This window comes from Strigops habroptila, chromosome 16, assembly GCF_004027225.2.
Source record: "Strigops habroptila isolate Jane chromosome 16, bStrHab1.2.pri, whole genome shotgun sequence".
NCBI classification, from domain to species: domain Eukaryota; kingdom Metazoa; phylum Chordata; class Aves; order Psittaciformes; family Psittacidae; genus Strigops; species Strigops habroptila.
In genome coordinates this window covers 7,943,265-7,970,124 of record NC_044292.2, presented here as the reverse complement: position 1 = coordinate 7,970,124, position 26,860 = coordinate 7,943,265, and the positions used below count along the sequence as shown (strand labels likewise).

Below are 26,860 nucleotides of genomic sequence, written 5' to 3'. Positions count from 1 at the left end.
ACCCGCCGCCACCGCCGGCCTCGCGCACACACCGCCCGCGCACCACCCTCCTCGCTCTCATTGGCTGCGCGGGAGCGAGGGGCGGGGCGCTCCCCACGCATGCGCGGACGCTAAAGGTGCGTGCAAGCGGTGCCGGTCCCGCGCTCAGCCCCGCTGGCTGTGTCCGCCCGCCGCAGGGCACGGGTGCCCGCAGCCGGGACCGGCGCGCTCTCGCCCGCTCCGCTTCTGCGGCCCGCCCTCATACACGCCACCTCCCTCCTTATAACCGCGGGAACGCCCACTTCCCTCGCCGGGGCCAATGGCGGGGCAGTAGCGAGTCTTTGCCCCGTCCCTTTGCCCCGGTGGCGGAAGCAGGTGTCTTCCGGCTGTGCCGCCATATTGGATTCTGAGGAAGCGGGCGGGGGCAGCGGCAGAGGAGCGCGGCTCGCCCGCCTGTGAGTAGCCGCTGCCCCGCGTTGTGCCCTGGGCCCGGCCGGGGGGGGGACTGGCACCTCCGGGCTGGCGGGTCGCGGCTGGGACGGCCTGGTTAAGGATCCTCCGGCGAGCGCGAGGGATTCTTTGTGCTCGGCAGTGCCGCGGCCCAGGCGCTCCCCCGAGCTGCGGGCTCTGCAGGGTGGCCGCCCGGGGCCTGCCGCGGGCTCCGTTTCGCTCTTGCCGAGGCGCTCTCCGTCCTCGCCCGTTCCCGGGCCCTCCTCGCCTCAGCGGGCCCTGCTCCTGCCTGCGGGCCGCCTGTTCGGCTGCCCGCGCCGCAGCAGCGCCAGCCAGCCTGCCCGCCCGCTGGCTCCTCCCGAAGTGTTTTGTGTTGGGTTTAATTAGTGCTAAGGGTACGCGGGTCCCAGGGAAACGCTGGGAGCACGGGTGCTGTGCAGCTGCTGCTGGTTGCACAGTCCTGAGCGTCTGACAGACCAGACCTAATTCTGACAGACCACAATTAAATAATGTGGGCTTTAGGGTTAAAAGCAGTTTATGCAACCGGTGGGTTGTTTTGCTGTGGTTGTCCATTCATCCCATTGTTAATAAATCGCTTCAGTGTGGTGTTCCTCCAAGATGTTTTCTCTATGAGATAAAGAAGCTTGTATGAGCGGTAATGTGGTTTTGCTAGTTACGGGCTTCATTTGTATACCAAATTTAAGAAAAATCCATATCAGGAGCAGAGAGTTGTCTGAAGACTGTGCGTCTCTGTATGTGATGATGTGAGGCAAGAATTGAATGTCTTTACTGCCTCAGGTTCTGCAATATTTAAGAGCTCAGCGATGTAGTGCTATTTGTAGTGATATTACCATAATAGTTGTGCTGAAAAGATTAGTCGTTGGAGGTCACACATTCGCCTACTTAGTGTTTTCCAGCAGAGAAAAATGTTCTAATACGGTTTAGTTTTGGTAGCAGTTTGTATTCTGCTAGTAGCCAACCATTCACTTGTTTATTATATTATCTTTGTATATCTGTCTGATTATTTGCTTTACTGGAATGGCTGAAGGATTATTGTAATTCATGATGCTGAGTGGTAAAGTCTTATGTTATGTTATGAAAGAGAGATTGCTACTGGTTATATTTAAATACTGTCTTAAACCAATGAGCTCTGACCTGTGTTCTTGACTAAACTACCTTCGAAGCAATGGCAAAGACTGCTTTTCTTGGTAATTATCTAACTATAAATGTTCTTTCAGTAAAGTTTTGGTGTGATAAGAAGTGTTAACTTAAATTCTAAACTGTGTCATGTGATATAGTTCAGTCCGTGCTACGTAAACTGGGCCAGTGAGCGGTTTCTTTTCAGTAAAACAGGCAGTGTTAGCTGGTTGTATTTCTTGGTCTGCTGTGAAAGAACTCTATGTATAATGAACAATCACACATAATCACAAATAATGTAATTTTTACACCAAGCAAAATGCCTGCTCCATCACAAAGCCATCAGTAACCTTACATACAGGATTCATCACTTGATCTGCAGAGGTTAACGGTTACAAGATTGTAATGTTAGTTCTGCTTATAGCCCAGATTTGCTATGGATGTATCTGTGAAATTAATGTTGAGGATATGGGAGGTTTTATATCTGTGGTCTTTAGAGAATTGCTCTCTGATCAATAGAGGGATTATCTTTTTGATATGGCTTATATACTTCAGGACATTTAAAAAGAAGGGGGGAGGGGGCACAAAATCATGCTCAGCTAATAATGCTGAGTAACTTCTTTCTCCTGCAGTGCAGTGAAGGGGGAGAATAAGAATTACTTCCTTTTGCCTGTACTGAGAAAGTCTGTATCTCTATTGTATGAGTTTCTATTTGGTCTTTTTTCTTTTTGCTCTAGTTTGAATTAAAGGGGACTGCAGCTCCTGAAGCCTCATAATGAATCCCTTTATCTTTTGAAGTATAACAGGACTCCTTTTTTCTCCTTACTAATTATTCCTAATTATAGGATGTAGCTTTTAGATGTTTACAGAAAAAATGCACAGCTTTAAGGTTCTGTGCCTCCCCACATTGGCCTTGGCCTGTAATTATTTTTTGCAGCAGTCACTGTATGGCAGCATCTGAGATAATTTACAAAGAATTTTCTAATTTAGTAAGGTTTCATAAATCTTTATTATCATCTGAGGCCCTTGAGATATTAATAGAGGGCTGAAAGAACTCCCACTATCCCAGAGTTATGTAGTCCCACCCACAGATGAGGACTCCAGGAAGTAATGTCAGGGATTGCTTTTGGTGATGTGGCAAAAATGTTTTTGTTTCGAATCAGTTTTATTTTGTTTGTTTTCTATCTTGAAGGGAGCTGTAAAACTTGGTTGAGGTTAACTGAGAAGAAAAGTAAAGCTCTTAAACTGGTAGCAGAAGTACGTACTAAAAAAGAATTCCCTTGGTTTTTTTTTTTTATCCTGAGTTCAGAATCCTGGCCCTTATACAGCTTTGCTCGTGCATGCAACTTTTCTGTCACTGCTAAGCTCTTAATGTTCAAGAGAGAGAGAAATTCATTGAAGAAAGTGGGGAGGGTTTTGGTTTAGGTGGTTGTGGTAGAGCTTTTTGTCTGTAGCCACTGGTGTACAGAATCCTGAACTTCACTATCTAGTCACTCAGTATTTAAAAATCCTAAGCAGCTTTTAAAAAAGTATTTATTTTGGTTTTGTTCTTTGCCTTTAGAAACTGAGGAGACAGGAGGGTGGTGCTGCAGTTCATATCTCAGTGCTTAGATGTTGTAACTCAGCTCCTGCCTGCTCAAGGTGAAGATGTCTAACAAGGCTCATTCCTGCAGTTCTGTATGGACTTTTTTTTTCACTCCTCCCTAAAATGGCCAGGATCCTGTTTAGCCTTTGTAAAATACCCTTTGCTTTGCTTTCTTGACAGTTTCTTTTGGAAATTAGTTTCTTTTTGGAATTCTTTTAAGAACACTTCCTTAAAAATAATGTGTTTCAGACAGGGCAATCCAAAAGAATATCACATGTAAATGCTGGTTCAGAAAATGTACTGTAAAGCTTTGCTGAGCTTAGATTTTTGTTTTAAATGTTATCTATGTATCATGTTTTGTTTCCACAGCAACCATGTCAGAAGGGGACAGTATTGGTGAGTCTGTGCATGGAAAGCCTTCTGTGGTCTATAGATTTTTCTCAAGACTCGGACAGGTTGGTTTTCTGTAAGGCTTTTCTGAATTCATTAGAAGCAGGTCTCAATGCAGCTTCTTAATTAAACTCGTTACTTTTTGGATGAGTTGTTCAAATACTAACATCTGTATGAAATACTTATTTTGAAGCCTTTTAAAAATAGATAAATATTATGCTACCTGGCTTAATGGAATAATTAATGGACTTATGTGTGATATTGCACAGTGAAAATATATATTGTTATTGTCAAAAATGAGGAGTGACGACTTCAGTTTTCGTGTCAGATTCATCTTAAGGAAAGTAAACTTGCATAAAATATTGGAAAAATAAATTGCTTTATGATGCCCCCAGCATGAGGAATTTTTTGTGTGTGCCTTTGTGAAGATACAGAACTTTTCAAATGCTTGTAGGTATATTTGTGTGATTCAGTTTATTTGTAAGGAAGAATACAAGTGTTTCATGTTACTCTCCTTCCCAAAATACTCCTCACAAATTCTTGCTATTTCGAATTGCTAGCCTGTACTAAACTTTATTCACTGTGCATCATGTATTTTACAGATGTACACTTTATATTTCTTCCTAGATCTACCAATCCTGGTTAGACAAATCTACTCCATATACTGCAGTGCGATGGATTGTAACTTTGGGTCTGAGTTTTATCTACATGATTAGAGTTTATTTACTGCAGGTAAGAAAACTAGATTTACTGCTAAAGTAGATTTAGATACTACTGTTTTATTTTTTGTTAAGGGTTTTTGAAGCATGGCATTACTCCAGAATTACATATTGTGCCATTCAACACACAGTCGAAGGTAAATTAGATAGTCTGAAGAAAGAATACATCTTGTTGGTGTTAAAACTTCCTACTTCAGAATGGAAAATGTGCGAATGCCTGAGCGTATTCATCTGATGGCTACAGAAAGTGGAAGTACTCCATTAGTTGTGATGGAATTATGTAATAAACGTCTGTAACTCTGTTGCAATTAATTTTTACTTTAATATTAAAGCTGTGTAACAACATGTTCAGGAACCAGTGGTTACTTTCTGTCGTGCAAACCATAAAGAACTGCTTTTAAGCATTTTCATCAGTACAGGCCAGCAACAGACCACTTCTCTACTAATCAGATGCCTCTTTTTCATGCCAACCTGCAATTCAGTTATGAACTTGAGACTTGTTATTCCCGAAACCTGAAGAATGCAAATTGAATGTGAAAACTCTACAAGTGGTAGTAATAGAAACAGTTAGGAGATTGAAGCCTGCAAAGATGATTTTAAAAGTGATGGTTTTATGCTGGTTACTACTTTTATGCTGCTTTTATGATGTCTACATTTTGAACATAGAGCCCAGATGCCTGAGAAAAGCTGCCCTCATTATTGATAGATTCGTACTACTCTCATATTCTGAGGCTTGTTTCGATTAATATATTAGGCTTGCAGTAGTATACCTTAGAAAACATGTAGCTTAAAAGGCTAATGGATTTTTTAAAAAATCTTGCTGATTTATATTACATTAAGTTCAGTCGTCATTTAGGTAGCTTTAAGTGAAAACTCTTACATGCGTTTCTGTCGGTGCACAAATTAAATAAATAGATTCATAAAGGTGAGTTCATCTTTTCATAGAGTCAGAATGCTTATTTTATACAGTGAGAATTTCTAGTATTTATATTTAAAAGTCCAGAAAACTTTTTGTGTTAATGTGTGGATGTAGAAAAGCACTTCTCAAGGAAGCAAAAAACCAGATTGTTTAATCTTGTTGAAAAACCAGTACCTGAAAATGGTTTTCAGAAAGACACTCTTTTTTCCTCCCTGCTTCAGGGTTGGTACATTGTGACATATGCCTTGGGAATCTACCACCTAAATCTCTTCATAGCTTTCTTGTCGCCAAAGGTAGACCCCTCTTTAATGGAAGATTCAGGTATGACGAATAGTTCAGTTCATTTTGCTGTAATTTTGTACTTAGTCAAACTTCCAGCTTTTTTTGCCTGATACAGTAAAGATGTGCATTACATTAGAAGCATGACGTATTTTTAGACTTGCAAAATATCTATAGAGCTTGACATCAGGAGTTACTATAAAATATGTATTATTAGTAGTATTATTATCATCATTATTATTATCAATATTATTATTTTCAGGACTTGAACGTATTCCATACTGTGTTAGTTTTCTATGTCTTGAAGGAAAGTTTATGTGACTTAAGTTATACCCATAGTAACTCAAGTGACCTGGTGCTCCTTTCTGGTACCTATTTTCTGTAACTGTAACTGGAATCTGTGTGTAACAGTGAAAGTTTTTCTTTCTTTTTTTTAAGATGAAAAGTAAAGAAAATCTGGAGTCTGAGGAGTGTGGAAAATGAGTGTGAGGGGATTTGTGGTTTGTTTCTTTTCTGGATTTTTTCAGATGATGGTCCTTCCTTACCTACAAGGCAAAATGAAGAATTTCGGCCTTTCATTAGAAGGCTCCCAGAGTTTAAATTCTGGTGAGTGTATCTGTCCATGCTCTGTTTCTGAAAAATAGAAATATCTGCATCAAATCAGTGATAGCTGTGATTGAAGTATTAATTGTTAATATTATTTTTAAGGCACTCTGCCACTAAAGGAATCCTGGTTGCTATGGCATGTACATTCTTCGAGGCTTTCAACGTTCCTGTTTTTTGGCCAATCCTTGTGATGTACTTCATTATGCTTTTTTGTATCACTATGAAAAGGCAAATCAAGGTAACTTTCTGAAAATAGAGTAGCATTTGTGATGTCAGAATTTACAGTATTGTTCCAAACTGTCCATCCAGTTGAGCATGTTAGAGGTATAAGATGTATTGCACGTGCTTCTTTTACTAGAGGAACTTGAACAATTAACAGTTGAACATTAGCTCAAGTGTTGGATATTTGCAAGTTTGAGCAAATATTGACAATGGGAAACAAAAATGCTTGGTAGAAATAGTTTTCATACACCACCTTACAAAATGTAATGCTTGCTTTCAGAAGGTTTCGGTCGTAGAATTCAATATCTGGTTTTTATGCACAATGAGTCTTAGTTTCCCACCCACTTCCTTTCTTCAGTTAACTGTGGCTGGTTTTAATATAGAGGTCTTGTAGGATCTCTGATGGGTGAAAAGGGAAGTTCTGACAAATTGGTGCAAGAGGGTAGGTGAAGAAAAGGGGAAGAAGAACATAGGCAACTCATTCACACCAGTTTTAACAAATTACTTATGGTTTGTTGGCATTTTAAAAAGAATCAATTTCCTTCCCAGACACTCAGAATTTTGGCTAGGTACTGTTCTTCAAAGTTACAAATTAAAGGGTCGTAAAGAATGAATACCTTTGTGCTCTCTCCAGTTTCCTGTGATTCACCCAATGAGTAATCTTCATCGTACTGTAAAACTGGTATACCCAAGTTTGAGGTTTATAAGACTGGGCTCATACCCCTCTTTGGGTGTAAACTGGTATACAATTAGATAATTCTTTACCTTTCACAATACTGAAGAACTGTCTTTCCAGAGGGCTTTGTAGTTTACAGTGTGTAGTATAAAACATTTTTGTAAATATTATATAAGTTTCTTGCCTAAAAGATTGATCTTTTCTCTTTACAGCACATGATAAAGTACAGATATATACCCTTCACACATGGCAAGAGGAAATACAAAGGGAAAGATGATGTTGGAAAGACCTTTGCTAGCTAAAAGATGCAATCAACCTGTTGACCAATTCTACTTCTAACTAAAGGAACGATTTTGAGCCATTGTAACAATGCCTTTTTTCTTCATAAAAAATGATTAACAGAGTGGTGACAAAACAGTTGCATTTTCGTTTTAAAGGATTGTGCTATTTTTATCTGAAATATCAGTTTCTGGAAGAAACTGGCATTCTAACCAAATTGCATTGAGTTTATTATCTTTTGTAAGCAGTTGGAGAAACTTTGGATAATCCCATGAATTTGGGATCATGTATTCCTTTCAAGATCCATTGCACTGGAGCGATTGATGGCTTAGAGTTGTGTATTTTTACATAGTTCTCCTGCTCAGTATCACCCTGAAGTGCTGTGGACGTATGCAGAGGAAAAATGTACAGTGGCACACGTGATGCTGTTTTCTGCTTCATGGTCGTGTGCTATTTTCATAGACAAATTCAGCAGACCTAAATAGATGCAGAACTTAAGCCAGTTTCCTAAATGCATGGTACTACAGAGTTATAACCAAACAAATATAGATAGGAATAAGAAATCTACTAAATTATGGGGTTTGCAGTAGGGAAAAGATACACTCGTTTGTGTTGGGTTTTAATGCCAGTTTCACCATGATGTCTCCTAGCAGATGCTAAAATTGGGCTCTTTCATGATGACTCAAATTTTGTTCAAAATCATAACTTCCTTTGAGGACCTGGAATTATAAGAATATATATTTTAATTGTTACTAGTTGGAGTTTCTTTCATACTTCAGAATTTCTTGGTTAATTTAAGCTGACTTCATGCAGCCCCTTGAGAATATACCCAGACTGGCCATAGCAGATAAATGGTGTGGGTTTTAACACAGCTTTTCATTTTCTATGGGGAAAAAAAAAGAATCAGAGATAAATGACCTGCATGTAAACTTTTTCATGTGATACAGCTGCAGTTTTATTAAGTGAATTTTTAATTCCAAAATTTATTAAAAGACAGTGTCCCCCTTTACTTGTTCTATCTTTATATACATATATTGACCTAACAGTATTTATGGCTCCTTCTCAATAATCCTTACCCTTAATTTATCTTCATGAAATGCCTTTTTCAACTCTTCAGGGAGTATTCAGTGGCAGAAAGTAGGAAAAGATTAGCTCGTTGAAGATTTTGCGTGGAGAATAGTGGCAACTTCAACAGACACCAAAGTGGAAAATGTATGTAGGAACCCTTTCATCTGATTTTGTCAAATGTATTTGTTACGGAGCTCTGGAATTCAGTGTTCAGTAATCCTGGGGAAACGACAGGTAGTTTTAGTTCACATTGACCTGTTGTTTTTTGTTTGTTTTCATGTGTTTCATTAGCAGTGTGGAAACCAGTAATGTTAAAACTTAAAAATTATGGAAAAACATTACCAGAAAGGGCCTTATGAAGGTACCAGTCACGGGTGCTTGGAGCTTGTTGCCTAAAAATCTGAAAGCCCTGACTTGGAGAAGCTGTCTTAGGGTTGCTGGAGTTCTGAATAATATGGCCAAATCGGGGATAAAAATACGTATATTATGTTGATTGATATTAGCAACTGGGATGACTCCTACGTTCAGTTAACACCATCCATTGCAAATTAGACATTTTTACCTCCACTGGATTTTGAACGTTAGTGGCAGTTGAGATGAATGCCTGCTCATTCTCAGGTAGGCGAAGGTGCTCTGCATTCAGAGGGATTTACACTTTTCAAGTAGTGATTGTAGGTGGTGCTGGCACAAGGGCATAGTTCCCTGGCTGACTCAGCATGCAACGGCCAGACAAGTTTGATGGCATTCTGTTAAAATTTGCTCTGTTTTTATTGCTTACAAGTGCTAAATTACCCTTATAGAATGCACAAAAAGCTTGGCTTGACAACTTCACAGATGCTTCCCAGTCATCAGTTGTTTCCTATTTTGTTTACAGTGCAACTGAATGTGTTTTCTTACCATTCTCTTAGTAGGGAGATCAGGCAGTGGTTTTCCTTAGGTAGTCATGTTTTGATTTGCGCTAAGGAGCATTTTTCTCCCACTGTTGCCTTGACTGTTTTAGATAGGTGAGGGATGCCTGGAAGTTTTCTGGTGCACAAAAGGGATGGTATTGCAGCTCTGAAGATCACTTTTGTACAATAATGATGAAGTGTTTGCATAGATACCAGCAACTGGTTTTTTTATTCCATTTATAGCTATGATGAAAAGTTAAGTAATTTTGGGGTGTTTTTGTGATAACCCTTGGAGATTTAATTGTTAACTAGCTGACCAAGATCTCTGCAGTACAAATAACCATCTTAAAAGAAGTGCTTTTACTATAGCACACCTTCCCCTGCTACCCCAAGTCCACATCTAGTGCCATTTGTGAAAGACTTACTGAAACTGTAACTCACAATCCACGGAGTGGATCATCTGGTGTTTTCTCCCCATCTGTATTTGAAGAATACAAATAAATCAATCTTGCACATTATCTGTCATGCAGGAATGACAGGATGTTAACTAACAATCATCTTTTTCCCTGCTGCTGAGATACCTGTAAAACTGAATTAATATTAACTTATGGGAATAAACCTTGATGAGGTGGTGCTGCCGAATCCCTCCTCCTTTATACTCTGAAATACTGGCTTAGCTAAATTGCCCTTATTGCCATAAGGAGCAGAGGGCATCTCGTGGCTGAAATCAGCTTCTTCCCCATGTTAGACTAGACAAACTTAAGCTGTGTTACAAACTTAACATTTTATAGTTGAGCTTAGTGTACATGCTAGGGCTTTTTTGAAAGAACACTTGTTACATTGCTATAGTCTAAGTGTCTAGACTACTTGATGAGAAGTCTGATATCTAATAGTGGTAGAAGAGCTTTGAGTTTGGAAGCTGAATGTTAATTGATGAGTGTGCAAATTTGTCTGTCTTACTGTGGGTTTGCATTTCTTGCTTCTGTTGATCTAAGTCATAGTTTGTCACATCAAGGAAACCTGCCTTACTATTAACCTGTTACGAAAACAGAATGGTACATGTACATTTATCATCAGAACTTCCACTGCAGTTAAACTAAGGATCTGTTCAGCTCTTGTCCTTTTCCCCTGAAGCCTACAGCATGGAATCCTCATGTTAGAGGAGAAAGGGAATCTTGCAAATCACAGAACTTTACTAATACCTTAGGCATGCTATGAAAGGTTGGAAGACTCATTATCTACACTTTAGAGAGTGAGAATCTGATTGAAATTGTTCATTGTCCAAAGTGAAGAAAACTATTACATTTGTGTTAAGCACTTTTTAGAGAGATGTATTTTTAATACAGTCAAGAACCATGTTAGAAGAAACAGAAGGGTAGAGGCAGAAATACATTTATTCTGTACAACAGGAATGAAGTGCCACTTTGCACAGGCAGTTACCAGTTTTAATAAAGTCTTTTTCTTGGACTAACTCAAACTGTATGACAACTTTATAAAGGGTATGAGAGTTGAGGCCGTTGTCATCAAACAGCAGATTATTTCCTTTAGAGTTGATAGTGACGTAGGTAGATCAGTTTCTGAGGATGAAACTTCTCTCTGCACAATGGACATTCTGTCTGCAAGAAGAAAAATTAGACATTCTGAATTGCTCTGTTTAAAAGTTTAGGGAAAAAATACAACTGTTTAGATATGTCTTATTTCACAGTGTCTATAAAATCCTTAATGGATTAAAATTGTTGTATTTCATTAATCCAGAGAAAAATCCAAGTTTAAAATACCATGCATAAGAGCTAGCTCAGTCTGGTTGTAACTCACTTATGCCTTTTACTGGAAATTAGGTGAAGGTGGCTTCAGAACATTATCACTCTTGTTTCTTTAAAGTCAAATTACAGCCTAGGTCTGTAGATGAAGGAATTGCCTCCATGTCTGGCTTCCACAGTAGTCTGATTGCATTTCAGTGGTTGGGACAGAAAACTGCTCACCTTATTTACCTCATCTATGTAATGTATAGTCTATGTTCTAACAAAATCTGTAGGCCCTGGTAGACTCTCATGTGGGCTTTTGGGTGCCTTAGTGAGAGAAAGGGTGTTACTTTAACACCCAGGCTGAGAGGCATTTTCAAATAGAAATTTCATCACGTTTACCCCTTCCAGCCTCCAGCTGTCCCTCAGTACTTACTCTGGTGTTACACCACTCCGTGATGCATTCCCAGCAGAAGAGGTGGCCACAAGGAGTGGCTGTTGTATGTCTCCGTTCTTCCAAACACAGCGTGCAGCGGGAGTGGCGCCCAGGAGTCTTTTCCTTGGTCATATTTCTAGTTAACATAGTTATATATTGCTCAGTTTTATTTAGCCTGCTTGTAAGAAATATTTAATAACACATCCTGAAGTAAACCCTCTCTTCAAGTATTAACTCTTTTTTGTGAAGATCTCAGAAAACATGAAAGCAAAGAGATGCTTCAACCAGTGAGGAATTCTTCAACTGTTCTATCAGGTTCTAACCTAGCCAAAGTTGTCACTCCAGTTAAGGAGTGACAGTAGCTCCCTGTTCAGGAAGGCTGCTACGTTTCCCACCATTGCTTCCCGTCTTCCCTAGTAAGTAAAAACCATCATACTTCTGATGAGCTAGGTTGCGGTGTAGTTTCCATTCCTGCCTTGCTCTCTGCTTCTGTTTGAAGCTGTACATCTGAACACCGATTGTTAGAAGAAGATGGAAGAGTGAAATGATTCCAAGAAACTTGTAACTTGATCGAATGCTCTTGTCTTCTCCTTGCGGTCCTCCAAAATGCAGCTACATAATTCACAGAAATAGAAATGTTTTGTTACTGTGATTTGATGAAACCATAAACACACACACCCCCCTATCAATAGCCATGATTTGGGATTGTCACTTCTGTCCAATAAATTGCCGTCCAATAAATTGCTCCTTTCTAGGAGTTATCGAACCCTTGTCTCCCAGGAAGTCTAATGTGTCCTGGATGCATCTTAGTCAGGCAACACTTAACTGCCATTTGTGCAAGGATCAGTTGACTTGATTTGTCTGTCTGTCCATCAGAACTGCTGCTTTGATGAGTTTGTTTTCAGTATGTAGCTCAGAGAAACAGACACTTCTTTTTCCACATTAACACTGGCAATCATTGAGGAGTCTTGTGTCTACACACATTTCTGGGCCAGTGGCTGATGTTTTTTTGAAAGGATGCTGATTGAAAAGACCATGTGAAATTAGGCTACTCATATAGAGAACTGCTAGCTAAATGTGCTAATTTTTGTTCAAAACTATATTTAAGTATTTCCCATGGAGTTATTAAGGTGACTTCTCGCTTTCTGTGTATTTGCAGAAGCCACACTGAGCTAATGTTCTAAAGTTACACAGGGTGTTAAGTTCTGACTGCACTCACGTTTACTAGCCATAACCTTTTGGCTGCCGGGACTCACAACCCCTCTACATGGTATTAAAAATGCCCTCTCACCCCTATTGCAATTGGCTACAGCCAAATTCTGTATCACTTTTACGCACACAGCATCCCAAAAGAGACCAAAATACTGCAGTGGATGCTGTCTTCAAACAAGAAGTACTTACATACGTGATTCCTGTGATTCTTTTAGACAGGTGATAAAAAGTGCCACTTATGTAGAACACTGCCAGATGCAGTCGATGAAGTAAAGGAATGCTTTGTTTAAGAACATACACGATCTGTAAGACTCTCTTCTTCTGCTGCTCTGTAAGCTCCCCAACTTGTCTCCGTATCCAGTTTCGTATTAAGGTCCTACTGGATAAGCCAAGTGCTGGGTTGCTCTGCAAGGTGCTGGACACATCAGCTTCTGTCTGCAGCTCGTGTTCCAGGTGCTGTAATCCCTTTTCTAAGCAATAAGGTACTACAGTGTGAAGAGCAACAAAGACAGCCCGTCGAAGAAAGGCAGGTACCCTTTTCTTGCTTGAGTCAACTTGAACAATGTTAACGTACTCTTCACCCAGTGTCTGGTAACCTGAATAATGTGTGCAACAGAGAACACGCAGGGTAAGATGGCAACTGCAGTGGAGACAGGCTGCTCAGGTCAGAACCATCGGGGTTTGGAGTTGCTGAAGTGCTCAATGAGGTGAGCGCTGTGGTTACCTCAGCATCTGCAGTAGCCCTGTCTGCAGTGGGTTTAGGCTTAAAGCAGGGATGCTGCTTCACAGTGTCATGCATCCCTTTTTAAAAAAGATCTTTTTGCTGTTAAAGGACATCCTTATTTAAAAGAACATCTATCTGGGCTGATAAACTGCTGCATTTGATCTCCAAGTTCTGGCAGTTGTGTGGCTTTGTATTTACTAAAAGGCATTTACAGAAAAGCAAACCAAACAAAACCCCCACGTGTAAGAGAACCACTGTCGGCCAGTGTCATTCCCGTTGGTAGTCACCAACAGACGTTTAGCATTCAGGAGAAACGCTAAATGGGAAGTTGGGAGCGCGTTACCTGACAGAGTGGTGAGGACGAAGTAGGCTACATCAGAGAGCAGTTCCACCTCCTTCCTCCACTGCAGCCACTTCTTGGCACCTACGGGACGGGATCACTGCGTTACTTTACCGCAATTCGCGCCGGTCTAGGCCCTGCTCCGTGCATTTCCCGCCCTTCCAAAGCTGCAGCCGTGAGGGAGCGGGGTGGGGGGGGCAGCTCGGATCACGCCCGGCCCGGCCCCTCGGCAGGGCTCGGGATCGAGCGGATGGGAGGCGTTACCCGCGACCCCGTGCAGCGCGGTGCCGGCCGCGCTCCGCAGCCCGCTCCGGTACAGCTCGTCCTTCTGTCCGCCCCGCACCAGCCGCGCCGGGCCCGCCACCGACACCGCCATCGCGGGCGGCGCAGCCGTGTGGCGTCATCGCGGACCGCCCGCGGGGAGGAGCCTACTGAGGGGCGGGGGTCACAGCGCCCCCTCGCCACCTCAGCACCGCCCCGCTCCGGGGCCGCCGCGTGCGGGCGGGCTCCGCTTCCGCTGCGGGGCTCGGCTGGCGGCGGCTCCGCTCTCCTGCTGCCTTCCCCAGCGCGGCTCTGGCTGCGGCCGCCGAGCAGGCTGGCCCGGGCTCGCCCCCTCCGCCCTGAGGGGCGGCGACCCGCAGAGCGGGGCCGCGGCTGGCTGAGGTAAATGGAGGCGGGACTGGGAGAGAAGGATGCGCGCACGGAGGCGTTAAGAATTTAGCAGAGCTTCTGGTAATGTTGTGTCTAGCTGCGGTTTTATTTAGGGTGGACTCGTCTAGTGACTGTTGTTGTAAAGCTTATTGCCCTCTGGAGATGGCCAGAATCCCACTGCCACCTGCGACTGCTACTTAAAAAAGGGGGAAAAAAGGAAATCTTTGTGGTTGCTCCCTGCAAACAGCGGCCTTTTAACAACGGTAGCAGCGCTCTGAAAACGTGTGGTACCCACGTGCGTCTTCAAGTCTGATGTGTTCCTTTTTTCTTAGTGGGGTTTTTTCTTAGCAGATTTTAACGTGTGGTCACAAATTCAGGTTTGCGCCATGCTCAAGTGAAGTGAAGCCGTTCTGCAAGGTAACTGACTTATTTGACAGAACTACTTGCACCTGGATTAGAATAGATGTTTTCCAGAGCAGTTTACAAACCAATACTGCAGTAACTCACCTGAAGGTAATGTGAAAGAGCAGGAGCTTGTGCTTGTTCCTTCTCAGTGCTGAGAAGCAGAAGGAAAGACTTCCTACTGCCAAATACAACCACAGCTAAGCTGGAGGTTTGTAGTCCTTTCGTTGTCAGCAGGCTATGATTAGTGACACAGCTTGTGACATCAAAGTTCTAATTTAACTGGACCAAAAGTTGTAAACTCTAAGTAAAGCTGTGGAGTCTTACACAGTAATGCGTTCCTGTCCCCTCCCTCCTTGCCCCAGGTGAAACTCAAATTTTATTTGCTAGTGCATGGAAGGGTAACATAAATGAAACTGCAGATGTTCGAGCTGCCGCTATAAAATCAATGTGATTAAGGGCTTCATTAGAACGTTTTATTTCGTCAAACAGTAGGTGGAGCACCTGCATAAGACAATGTCCCGTGGGAAACGGGACATGGACTGTGAAGTTTTCACATCTAGTGTGCACTTCCCACTTAAATATTGATGTATTGTGGTGAGCTGCTGTGTCCCAAGTGAAGAAACGTGAAGCTGCTACCCTAAATTATAGCATTTTTTAAAAATACGAAACTAAAACCAGTTGACCAGTCTCTGGATTGCTTTGTTCAGAATTGTTCAGAATTCCAATTTTGATATTTGTGTAAAGAAAGAGCTATGTTGTCCATGCTGTCTTGTGTGTTCAGCAGCTCAGTTGTCAGGAAAAATACCAAATGTGGGAAACTGTGTTCAAAACTGGGGGACTTGGCAAGTCTCCCACAGGCAGTGCAGCAAGTGCATCTTAACCATAGTTTAATCTTTCTACTGATAGTGATAGGTCATATCTCCTTTGTCTTGTGTCCTGTGATTCCTTCAGCGATCAAGAGCTTAATGTCTCTTAAATCAGCTGCACCTGAGAAAATTGGAATATAAGAGACCTGGAGGGAGTTGGGAGCAAACAATGATGTCTTGTTAGAGCTACTAATTTGGCTTAGGGTGATAACTGCTTGGTTGTGAAGAGCTGTTAGAGAAGCTGATTAGGTTCCAGGTATAATAATTTCTCACTAGTGCTCTGTGTTAGATACATGTTTTACAAAGTGTGCAGGGTAAATGTGTGTTGCCATTTTACTGAAGTGGGTAAATATTGTTTTCTTGTTTTATAGGTCAAGAAACCAAAGAAGAGCTGAAGAGACCTTTTTTGCAAAGCTGAAATACTGGCTCATGAGCATTTCGTTATTAGATTGGAAACCATTTCTAAAGCTGAAGCTGTATTTACTAAAACAATAACTTGGCACTTTTTCCTAACCTAATACGAGGCAGTTCAGTGTATTAAGCTGAAAAATCACAGCAGCCATCCCTCAAGGGCTTGAGGCTCTAGTACCTTTCAGTGTTGCCTGCTAGCCTGATGAAAGTCTCTTGATTACACTGTATCATGAGGATTGTTGATTATTGGCCCAGTATGATCCTTTACCAATATAATGGTTCAACTGAAACTGGAGGCAATACAGTAAAACCCCTGGGGTCGAGACGGCTAATCGTTCCCTTCATCCTATTCAGCCAAACCAGACTAATGTTAGTTGTTACACAGTGATCTGTGAGAAAAATCTGTTTGTTCTACTTTGTATCTGATTGATATTGGAACTACAGAAAACTGCCAAATCTCAAAATTCAGCTGCTGTGTTTTATTTAAGCTTTTGCAAGACAAATTTCTATGCAGTCTTATTTCCCTTGCATGGTTCTCTACTTTTCCTGCTAACAGACCCAATAAGGGAGTTGCTTCGCTGACGTTAACATAAGGAAGTCCAAAATGTAAAACAAACTCGATGCACAGTAATGATTAACTTTTCCTCCCACATGTAGCTTGTCTGTGCATTATTAAATATGGTTTTAGCTCTGCAGACCTGTTAGTGTGGAAGAGGTTTGGAGTGCAGCTTTCAAACACGGCAAGAGGCAGATGTTTCAGTTTCCAACCTGAAGAACAGGTTCTGAGATGTAAAAGGAGCGAAATGCCTGTTCAGGATTGTTACCACCCTCTGATTCCTTTTGCCTCCTCCCACTTTGAACTTGTTACCCTGGAGCTGAACTGTTTGAATAAGGACGGTAAAAGCTGCTTTGTGATCAGTGAGCTGAGAGCCCTTAACATGTAAAATGCAGGGCGGAGCCTTCGCTCTCAGACTTGGCAGTTCCCTCCCCCCCCCCTTTTTTTTCCACCCTTATGAAGGTTCCGATGCACCGTGCAGAGAAGCTCGGACAGCTCGTCTGCACTGTCCAGAGAGGAGACACAAAGGTGTGTGGGGTTTGCTTTACTTTCATTTGCTACTTTCTCTTTCAGAAATCATTTTGGTGTACTTTTAACACTTTTGCTCACTCTTAGAAGTTAGTAACAAATTCTATAATATGCTACCACAGGAATATATATATATATATCTTTGTGATTGCAACAGAATTTGCTACTTTTGCTTTTGTCTTTAAGGAAGAGAGAGAATGGAAAGGGCATGATGTCTAATGCTTGTTTTATTTGGTAATGTCTTCTTTTGTTGATGAAAATGTTCAGGAGCCTTGGGGTTCTGTTAGTCATAAGTTTTTAGTTTCTCTGAGCTTTGTAGGGATGAAGCAAACTGCATTTGTGATCTAAGTTTAGACTTGTCTAGCTGGACAACTGCTTTCTTCAGGGCTTGCACATTCGTTCGGAAACGATAACCTGAGCCTGGAGCTTTCACAGGTATCCTAAGCCAGAACTAAACTCGACTTGGATAAGAGAAGTTGAATGTAAAATAAGCTTTAGAAAGTTAAATAAAATACCATTTAGGTAATCTAACCTGGCTGGCTCTGTGACTGCACTGTTGGGAAGTCTTCACATGATCCTTTGAAAGGGTGTGCATTGTTTGGTTTTTTTTGGGAGTCGTTGTTTTGGGCTGTGGAGAAGGAATTTTCTGTTCTTTCCCAGCATAAAAATGTGGGTTATGATGGCAGAGATACGGCAAATAATAAGGATGCCAAATTGCTAGTGCATTCAAGTGCCTTGGGCTCCGGAGTTTAGATGTAGGTCTTGATCATATTCCCAAATCCAAAGGGTGATAATCCCTAGAATCCTGTTTTGTTTCATGTCAGAGGTAGGTTCAACTGTTAAAAAATAAGATAGAAGGGAGTAAGATTCGCTGCTGACTGTGGTAAGTTTGAGTCAGGAGATTGATGCCGCCTTCAGAATCTAGCTCAAAGTTAAATTGTTTCTTGTTCGGAAGAAAGCAGTCGAAGTTTTGTCTATCAAGGGAGCTTTTTCTGTTCTTCCTGAGGGGAAAAAAATCTTTAGCTGGGAAGAAGTCTTTTTTGCCTAGTTAGATTAGGTGTGAAGGAACTGTTTAGTCCAGAAGAAGGACAGAGTTTGTGAGGGAAGGTCAGTGACTACTCGTGAAATGTGCTATCAGTTATCTAACTGTGGGCTCGACTGGATGGTGTCAGTTATAGCATTCAAATGACCTCAGTACAGTGTGTGAAGAACAGATGAATAAATGCCATCTTGTCTCTGAGCTCTTCAGTATCTTTGGTAGGTGGCAACTTGTTTGAGATTGTCTGCTTCTGGATACCAAGGGTTGATTATAGATAGACTAGAGACCTTGCAGTACTGAATCTTGAAATGCTAATGGGTTGCTGATTCTTGTATTTAATGACTATGTTGGGAAGATCAGCTTCTATAATGCATCATAATTTGATCCTTCTCAGCCCAAAGAATGTGTCATTCTGATCCTCTGCAGGTATGGCTTCCTGTCTAAAGCCAGGAGAACTTTAATCTGAATATTTTTTATTAGTTTGTCTAATCCTTGTGTTACTTTTGGAAAGTTAATTTTTTCTCTGTCCTTGCAGCTCATGGACGTTCTCATCTTATAAAACCACAAGTTTTTCAGGGCCACAGATAGATGGATTGTTTGTGAACTCGTGCCTTGTCATTGGTAAGTAAATGGAATGTCTTGCCTGTAAATTTGTGTGAAATGTGTTAAATTCATGCCCTAGAGACCACTGCAAAATTTTCAGTCATTCCTTGCTTGTAGTTGGCCTTCGTTCTGGATTTAGAAAGTTATCATCATTTTTGCAATTTGTGGCCAAGCTCCTTTACATTATCTGAAAAGGCTTTTGTTCTTTTGTGGCATTCATCATTTCTGTAATTTGTGCTGAATTAAACACTGTTCCATACTTGCCCTAAATTGTCTGAGAGCACCTAAGTGAATGTTACTGCAGGAAGTCTTTCCGACTGAGAGCTTGTTGGTAACATTCATGCTCTAAAAAGCTGTAGAGGTGAAACACTGAAATTTGTTTGTGAAAGAATCTTTACCCTTGGTTAAGCACTCAGTTCCTAAATATAATTCAAAGGGACCAACTTATTTGTGAATACTATTGGAATTTGTTCTTGTTAGTCCTGTTAATTTGTCCAGAGCTGAGAAAATGACTGTATAAATAAATCTGAATGGTCAATAGGATGAGGCTGAAGAGATTTTTTGGTAAAGACCGTTAGTAAGGATCATCTGAATTAGTGCAATACATTTATCATGCGTCGAGGTATCTTAGTTCTGCATTAGTTATCTATAAAATGACCTGCTGCTTCACATGGTAGACTTAAAATAATCTGATCTTACTATTGACGTACCTTTTCCAGTGTTATATCTGAAGTTTCTTTCACTTACTTCCGCCGCGTTGGCCTTGTTTGAGTTACCCTTTGCTCCCATTGGTACTGCTGGCCTTGGTAAATGACAGTAAACCTTCCTGGATATCACTCATTGTGCATAATTCTTAATGGCATATGTGAAATGAGTACTTGGCATAGGCCATGCATTCAGGACCAGGTAATGGTGAAGAAAAGGCATGTATAACACAAACCAAGTCCTGTTCCAAAGGGCCAGCTATTCTCCCTACCTGGCCACTGAACTAATTATGTACATGACCACTTTGTAGAGCATCTCAGCCTAGTGTTTGCTACAAATCAGTATGAAGTTCTGGACTTCCACATTACTGCTTAGGCTCTAAATCTGTAGGGAATTTCCAAACCTTTTAATCACTGTTTAATCTGCCTTCATTTTATGGGGGTGGAGCACTTGCCTTCAGCACATGTAACTGCACAGTAAAGTCATTGGATCAGTACCTGTAAAAGTGCAGGCTGTGACAAAGCTTTACACATGCTGGGGCAAAGTTCTGACTTTCCTTCCTGTTGTTTTCCTGTACATCACCATCCAGCAGACTGCCTAAACAAGATGGTCTAATGCTTCAGTGTTTTGAGACTCTTGGTTTCTGTTGTTCTGCAGGAGGCATCATGGCTAACAAGGGAGCCGTGGTAACTGGAGTCTATACTAGAAAAATTACTTGATTTTCAAATAGGAATTGAACCAAAATCCTGAAGTGTTCACTGAAGAGATGAGAAAATGAAAAGGATAGGGCTCTGGATGGGGAGGTGATGTTTTAGGCTTCGGGCTATGTGTCATGAATAACTTCCTCAGGTGCAAAATGGCCATGATAAAATACACTGAGTCAGGTACATCAGGCTCTGTGGATGAGAAGACCGATAGGATAATTTTGTAGCTAGGCCTCTGGGTGCTTGAAGGGAGCCTGCAGGCCTCTGGGTCTCATTTGTTAGAGTTGTCTGAGCCACCTGAGGTTGGAGTTCAAGCAGACATGAGGTAAAAGTTAAAATAAGCGCTTGGATAACCTTAGAATTGCAGTTTCCCCATATACACGGACCTGAATGCTTTAGCTGAGTGAGGTTTTCAGAAGACTTGATTCAGAAGTACGGTGCACATCTTGGTTTGGGGTTTTTTGTACACCTGGTTCTGGTGTGGCCCTGCAGTTTTCACTGTTTATCACAGCCTCACTCGTCTGCATTTAATTAACAAATGGCTCCTGGAGCATCTTCTGACATCCTAATAGTTGCTAGGGAGAAACTAGATTGCTTCAGAAATTAAGAGGGAAATCAGGTGGGAAGGTGAAGGAGTTTTACATGTTAACATTCCTGGGAGAGACTGAAAGTGCTGCAAAACCTCTGTAGTTCCCATCCCCTCCAGGTCCTGTTTGCCAAAGGCCGTTATGCAGAAACTTGCAATACCACTTTTTTGTGTTGAATGTGATGTGAAGAGGATGTGTCTCCAGAGCTCTCCTTGCAGGACTAGTTACTATGAAATAACTTAAAAGAAGCTCCTCCCTGCCTCTTTTCCCCTTCAATGTGACACCCTCCCAGCTTGTTATTCCAGATTTCCTAGTGCTGGAGCATATTTTCTGGAAGTTTTCTCTGCCTTTAACTGAAAACATGTAATTCATGTTCTATTTATTAAAAAAAAAAAACAGAGCAAGGAGGGGAGCCTGGGGAGACAATGGAAGATGTAGGTGCTTCCTCCTGGAAGGAGCCACATAGCCTGCAGAGGAGAAAGTGAAGAACAGAACTTTGGGATGTGTTACGTGCTGGTATTTTTTAGTGGGATTGCTGCAAGAACTGAGTGAAGTATATTGTGCTTGTGGCAAGGATGTGAGCACACACGGGGTTGTGCAGAGGAAACTGGTGTGAGTGGGGCTAGGGACAGGTTGTCAGGTGCCTGAATTGCCAGAAAGACTTGCATGAACTCCTTTGGCTTTGAAGTGAGTCTTTGATAAAAATGGGGTTTACCTGTTGTTGTAAACCCACTTAGAGCTGGTCTCTGGTGTGTGGATTTGGGTTGTGTGTGTGCTTTGTTTCCACTTGGAAACCACTTGGTGGATTTGGTGCTGTATGACTTGGATAGTGAGACTGCGGTCTATGATTTTGGTTTTGGATCATCCTTGGTTAAACAACTTAATAGTTTTTTTTGCCTACTACAGCGTAAGGTGACCTATCCTACTTCTTTCTTCCTGTCCTGTGAGTTTAGACAGATTCTGAATGAGCTGAGGATATTGAAGTCATGTTATTTATTGACTAACAAGGTACTAAAGTCCACAAGGAGGTGGTGAGCAAAGCAGAGCTGTACTTTGACATTTATTGGATTGGGGCCTAGAGACTTGCATCCTCGTAGCAAGTCCATTAGCTTGTGTTTATGTATGTCACTGCGCCGTGTTTGACAACATGAGAATGGATGGAATGGTTCCCAGACCCCTTCCTCTACTGGAGAAGAATAATAATTAGCTCTGCTGTACAGAGCTAAAGCTGCTTGGTTAAAGGTCGTAGGCATTATTCCTAAAATAAATTCCTGCCTCTTTACATGAGGGTGAAGGAAAAAAGTCAGGCTTCTGGAGAGTGACCAAGACTGCTAACATAATTGAGAATATTAACAGCATTAGGATTATAGGTTTGTTGATTACAAATGGCATTGGAGCCCAGAATCTGCATCTCCTCTTTAGCGTGACTCACAAATTCCTGTGTGCAGGAAAGGCTTAGCTTTTCCAGCAGTAGTCACTTCCTGTCTGTCTCCTAAGAAGGAGACCTTCCTTTCCCCATTCCTTCTCTGAGGCTTTTTGGGTTTTGTGGTCTGTAGTATGAAACTTGCATTTTCAATGTACTATGGAACCAAGCTATTGGATGAGATCTAGAGCCTTGCTTAGTTCTCTTTGCTCTTCTAATGAAAGTATCCAGTTCTCCCTTGCTAATAAGAAATGCAAATGTTCTTAAGAGGCAAGAGGCTGCCGTGTGCTGTGTTTCCATTGTGATTTCAGATAGTTCTGGGAACTGGCTAGCAACAAGTGAGGATTATGAAACTGAGAGGGGTTTTGACAGCTTAGGATCAGTAGGGAAGGGGATAACAAACACTCTATCTGCTCTACATAGAAATTGTTGCAAATTTCGAGTTTTGTTTTGTAAAGGAAATGCTAAAATCATACAACCCAGTCAATATAAGCCTGAAATAAATTATTTGGGTTTAGTAAGTCTCCTTACTTGCGTAAGAAATATTCAGTGACATCACTCAGCAAAAATGCAGAGCTCTCCTGTGTGTGCAGCCCTAGTTCAAGCTGTAAGGGGTGGGTGAGGAAAAGCTGACAAATGTTAAATGTTCCTTTTAAGTGGGATGACTGTGTTCTGGGTGTAAGATGAATGCATCAGGCTGCCAGAAAGACATCTTGATGTCCTCTCTTCTTGACTGCCTTTTCTCCGTTTCCCCCTTACATGTTTCACCAAATCGTGTGCCAGAGGAGACCATCTCACGCCAGTTTGTTCTGTGCATGTTCTGTCCCTTTGGAAAAAGAATGTTGTATCACACCCTAAGGTGTGGGCTTACCCCCTTGTTCCGTAGTACTGAAACACACTTCTTTCATTTTGTACTTGCTTTGGATGTGAAGTAACATGCCTGGGCGTGCAAGTTATCTCAGATGGAATTGCCTGGTGAATGGAGTTGCATTCTTTAAAATGAACAGCATGTCACAGTGAACCGCAGCAGGGTTGAAAAGCAAATCCCAGCTTTCAGATTCAAATGCTTTAAAGTGGGGGGTTTTTCTTCGCATTTGGTAGCACTTTGATCTTTTTACAATTGATCTGCTTCCTGATCAAGCTGTTTGGGTTGAAGTGATGATTTAGGTTCTGTATGTTTGATCTGCAATGTCAGTGTATCTGTTCTGGAAGGATATCAGAGCTTGTGTGAGTTCTGGTGGCTGGCACATGATACCTCGCTGAACACAAAAGCAGGTCTTTGGGGTTAAACTTGAAATACTACAGTGATTATAAAAATGGCTAAAGGATTGTTAATGGTGTACACAGCTTCTTTTGTCTGTAAGTGATATCTATCCTGCCTCCAGGGGTTTAAGTCCTGTTTTCTAAGGGAATGCAGAACCTCACACAATAATACTTAGGTAGGGCTCTTAAATCAGCAGTCAGTTTAAATCTTGTTCATGCAGTCTGAACTGATGCAGTTGCTCTCTTTTGGCTATTTTGTGGCTCTTGTCAATGAGCAGTGCTGCTCTCAGAGGCCAGAGTGGTTCCTACTAAACAGGTGAAATGTTTTCAAAGAATGTAACTGATATATTTCATCAGACCATCCTCACAAAAAATTTTCCAGGGAAACCAACTGAGCTGCTGTCATTGACTTCAATGTCTGGCCCCAGCGTCTCGCTCTGAGATTCCAGTTTGAATCCTGCGGTATTTTTAAGGGTTGTGTGGTTTTCCGTTGGCTGTCTAGGGTTTATGGGCACTCCAGCTTGGTGTTTTGGGGAGAGGGGCTGGGCTCTAAAAGGTGCGACTGACTGAAGAAAGAACATCTTTTGCATGAAAACAGAAGACACAGATCAGCTGAGTCGCAATAGCTTCACTTTCAGATCAGAAAAAAGAGTAAAGAAGGTTTGACATGACTCAAGACACTAAAATATTGTGAGCGCGTCCTCATACAACATGAAGTATTGCAGCTCATCTGCTTTCACTGAAATGATGCCAGTATATACCAGGATGAGCATCTGTGCCCAGTCTTCCTCACTCTCATGGATATGTTCTTTGGTGTATAATGAGTCACAGTGATTGAACTTCCTACAAAGGAAATGACCTCTCAAAAAACCCCTAAAGCAAAGAGGTGAGAGGGCCTGGAAATGGGGAGATCTTGTCTCAGTGTTAGAACAGTTTCATCTGTCCTTTGAGCTGTGGCTTCCTGGATTAATGTCAGGGTTAAACATTTAATGCACACGTTCCAGCAATGGCACTTTGTGGCTAGCGGCTATAAAATTGTGGTTAGGAGGAGAAGTGCCCAGCTGACCAAAGCAGAGGATAACTCACCTGCTGTGGGGCCCTGCCTCTCCTCTGCTCAAGGACTGGCTGAGGGAAATGCTCTTGAGTGCAGTTTGGGGTTTTTCAGTGGACACAGTTTACTTAACTCCTGAGAGAGCTTCTAATGTCTAGTCCTGTATTCTTTTAACTAATTCCGTATGTGTCAGACAGTGATGACAGGGATACGGTTATGGAGGGAGATGACAGCACGTACAAGGATGTATATCCAGGGGGTACAGTGAGTATCTCTGATAACGTATCACCTCCCTCCCCTTTCGATCCAGACAGTTTGTGAAATCTGTCCTAAGCTTGTAATTTTGGTTTTGGTGACTCTAGATGTGCTTGGTGATAAACACATTCTTCACTGAACGAATTTCACCCTCTCATGTGCCCAAAATTATTTGAGCCATAGGATACCCTTTGAGATATTTCAGGTTTAAATGTGGGAAAAGGTGATTTTATCAATAGTGAATTTCTACAGGATTAATATTGCTAAGCACTACTGTCCCATATATGAAGCTGCTGTGCATTTGGCTCCATGCGCGGGTATTACTTCTTTGACTGACATGCTCCCTCTCCACAGAGGAGGTTTTGACAGGATAGAGAATGGAGAAGGTGGGGCTTGGTGGAGAGTTGTGGAGAGGAAATGACTTCCCAAAGAAGCTGAATGAGGGCCAGGGACAGTAAGAGGTACAGCTTCAGACTGGCAAATGCTCTAGCAGGGACACTTAGTAATTTTTTTCCTACAAATAGCTCAAGCCCCCCCTGTTTCTACTCACTGTAAATGAATTGTGATGCCTCATTGCCCTCTCTTTTAAAATAATGTCAAACTGGCTCTGTGCTTTCACAACAAAACATGTTAGGGCAATGTTGCAGAGCTCAACTTGTAATTACAAACTTAAGGAGACTCCCAAAGATTCAAACAGTTACCAGCACAAGGTAGGATCCTCAGTTTCTGTCTTGTCTGATTGCTGTTTTGAAGGGAGGCTTTGACCTTCTTTTTCTGTGGAAGGTATCCAGATGAAAGTGTTGGAAAGGTGAGTTTTCAGTATCCAGTGGGCAGGAGATAGGTAAGAAAAGGAAAGGAGAATGCCAGACAATGATGAAGAGATAGTGTGGAGACAGTTGACAGCATGTAAGAGGAGAAGAGAGCTTTAAAGGGCAAGAGACATGACTGAATCACCAAGCCAATATCACAGCAGATAGTTCTCAAAGCTGTCCTTTGGAAATATAGCTGATATGTTCACTTATTATGGAGAATGTTTGAGTTAAGAGTGTGTGTGTGTGTGTATGTATAGATATTATACTCAGCATGAGTAGTTTGGCTTCTGGATCAAAAGCATAATTTTCTATGATTATAGAAAATGCTGGGGTGAGGGAAAGAAGAATCGATGCCTTCTATGTGAGGGGCTCTCGGATATAGGCAACTGCTGAGGTCAGGCCATTGTATGGCATCTCGCTATGTTCTAGTAAATATTGTATAATAAACACTTAAAGCAACTTCCACTGTGTAAAAAAGAATTGTTATCTTCAGGTTTGCAACATGCAAGAGCCCCTGGGGAGATGTGCTGAGGACTTGTGACTGCCTTGCTTCTGGGGAGGGCCATCGCATCCTTTCCATCAAGACTGAGCTCAGCGGTTGTTTTCTCCACACTGATACCATAAATTCTATTCTTCAATGCATGGAATATGTGTCAGCAGGATTAAACCAGGAGACTTTCCTGAATGTGGGATTCCGAAGAAGGCCCTTGCTGTGACTTCTGAAGTAAACCAGCCACATCCTGAAATTGTGGCTTTGTCTCAGACACTTTTATTACTGGACTGAATCTTTCTGCAGATATCTGTTCTGAAGTACTTTGACTTGGAGCAAGCACTGTTGCTGGGCTGCTCTGAAAGCTTGAGATGGCTCTGACTTCTCCAAGATCTGTAGCAGGGGATTTGGCACATAGAGAAGAACTCATGCTCCACGATGGAAACTGTCTCCATTTCCTCTCTGCAAATGTCATCTCAATAGGTAAGTGAAAGGTTACCATCTCTTTCTCCCAATTTACTTTTATTGCACTGAGATTTCATATGGGACTTCTAGTTAATAAAAGTTAACACTCTGCTGAAAGAATGCAAGCCTGCATGTTTTAAACTTGACCACTGTGTTTTTAGCTGCCTCCCAATGCTGGTTAGCAGAGATGTTTTTCTGTGAGGTGAATTGACTATTGAATATTTTCAGTCGATAGTAGTTTGATGGCTTGTAGCTCCTTTTGCAATTAATATAGGCTGGAAACAGTGCGTGTAAAAATGAAGCTGACAAGATGTGTAAACACAGATGAAAGAGAAAAGGAATAGAACTCTTAAAGTCTTGGTGTTTTGAGGTAGGCACTGGAATTTAAAAGGA

The 26,860-nt window shown here is 41.7% G+C and overlaps 3 protein-coding genes across 9 annotated transcripts in view; 2 read left to right on the top strand and 1 right to left on the bottom strand.

Annotated features, from left to right (window-relative positions):
• The first annotated feature begins 351 nt into the window (after positions 1-351).
• On the top strand, positions 352-9,841 carry RER1 (retention in endoplasmic reticulum sorting receptor 1). 4 transcript variants are annotated; one of them, XM_030508191.1, is made up of 8 exons: positions 361-434; positions 3,128-3,207; positions 3,521-3,606; positions 4,169-4,273; positions 5,401-5,500; positions 5,986-6,064; positions 6,167-6,302; positions 7,175-9,841. In XM_030508191.1, the coding sequence occupies exons 3-8, from the start codon at positions 3,526-3,528 to the stop codon at positions 7,262-7,264; spliced, it is 591 nt and encodes a 196-aa protein (XP_030364051.1). In that variant the 5' UTR covers positions 361-434; positions 3,128-3,207; positions 3,521-3,525; the 3' UTR covers positions 7,265-9,841. The 4 variants fall into 4 exon arrangements, with proteins under 4 accessions (XP_030364050.1, XP_030364051.1, XP_030364053.1 ...); XM_030508193.1 differs by having other exon boundaries at positions 3,128-3,243; XM_030508194.1 differs by lacking the exon at positions 361-434 and adding an exon at positions 1,653-2,823.
• Positions 9,842-10,575: 734 nt separating this feature from the next.
• On the bottom strand, positions 10,576-14,146 carry PEX10 (peroxisomal biogenesis factor 10). Its single transcript, XM_030508189.1, has 6 exons — positions 13,918-14,146; positions 13,657-13,737; positions 12,779-13,185; positions 11,814-11,989; positions 11,378-11,513; positions 10,576-10,815 (listed from the first exon to the last, which is right to left on the bottom strand). Exons 1-6 carry the CDS (start codon positions 14,027-14,029, stop codon positions 10,744-10,746), a joined length of 984 nt encoding a protein of 327 aa, XP_030364049.1. The 5' UTR covers positions 14,030-14,146; the 3' UTR covers positions 10,576-10,743.
• A 61-nt stretch (positions 14,147-14,207) lies between these two features.
• Positions 14,208-26,860, top strand: part of PLCH2 (phospholipase C eta 2) — an 82,167-nt gene continuing 69,514 nt past the window's right edge. The window contains exons 1-4 of one of the 4 annotated variants that reach the window (XM_030508180.1): positions 14,208-14,316; positions 15,947-17,070; positions 18,645-18,730; positions 26,006-26,485. In XM_030508180.1, coding sequence (XP_030364040.1) covers positions 26,374-26,485 — 112 coding nt within the window. In that variant the 5' untranslated portion in view covers positions 14,208-14,316; positions 15,947-17,070; positions 18,645-18,730; positions 26,006-26,373. Of the gene's footprint in view, positions 14,386-14,637; positions 15,256-15,717; positions 17,071-18,644; positions 18,731-26,005; positions 26,486-26,860 lie in introns of those variants that run through there. The other 3 variants (XM_030508179.1, XM_030508181.1, XM_030508178.1) reach the window with 3 other exon arrangements.

Bases quoted from the DNA above. Each gene is read 5' to 3' on its own strand.
- PEX10 (XM_030508189.1), bottom strand. From the start codon at position 14,029: ATGGCGGTGTCGGTGGCGGGCCCGGCGCGGCTGGTGCGGGGCGGACAG. The intron at 11,990-12,778 runs GTAAGTACTTCT...TGAATTATGTAG, and splicing joins GAATCACAGGAATCACGTAT to CTGCATTTTGGAGGACCGCA. The intron at 10,816-11,377 runs GTAAGTACTGAG...TTCTTCTTGCAG, and splicing joins CGGAGTGGTGTAACACCAGA to ACAGAATGTCCATTGTGCAG.
- RER1 (XM_030508190.1), top strand. From the start codon at position 3,526: ATGTCAGAAGGGGACAGTATTGGTGAGTCTGTGCATGGAAAGCCTTCT. The intron at 3,607-4,168 runs GTTGGTTTTCTG...ATTTCTTCCTAG, and splicing joins TTTTCTCAAGACTCGGACAG to ATCTACCAATCCTGGTTAGA. The intron at 5,501-5,985 runs GTATGACGAATA...GGATTTTTTCAG, and splicing joins CTCTTTAATGGAAGATTCAG to ATGATGGTCCTTCCTTACCT.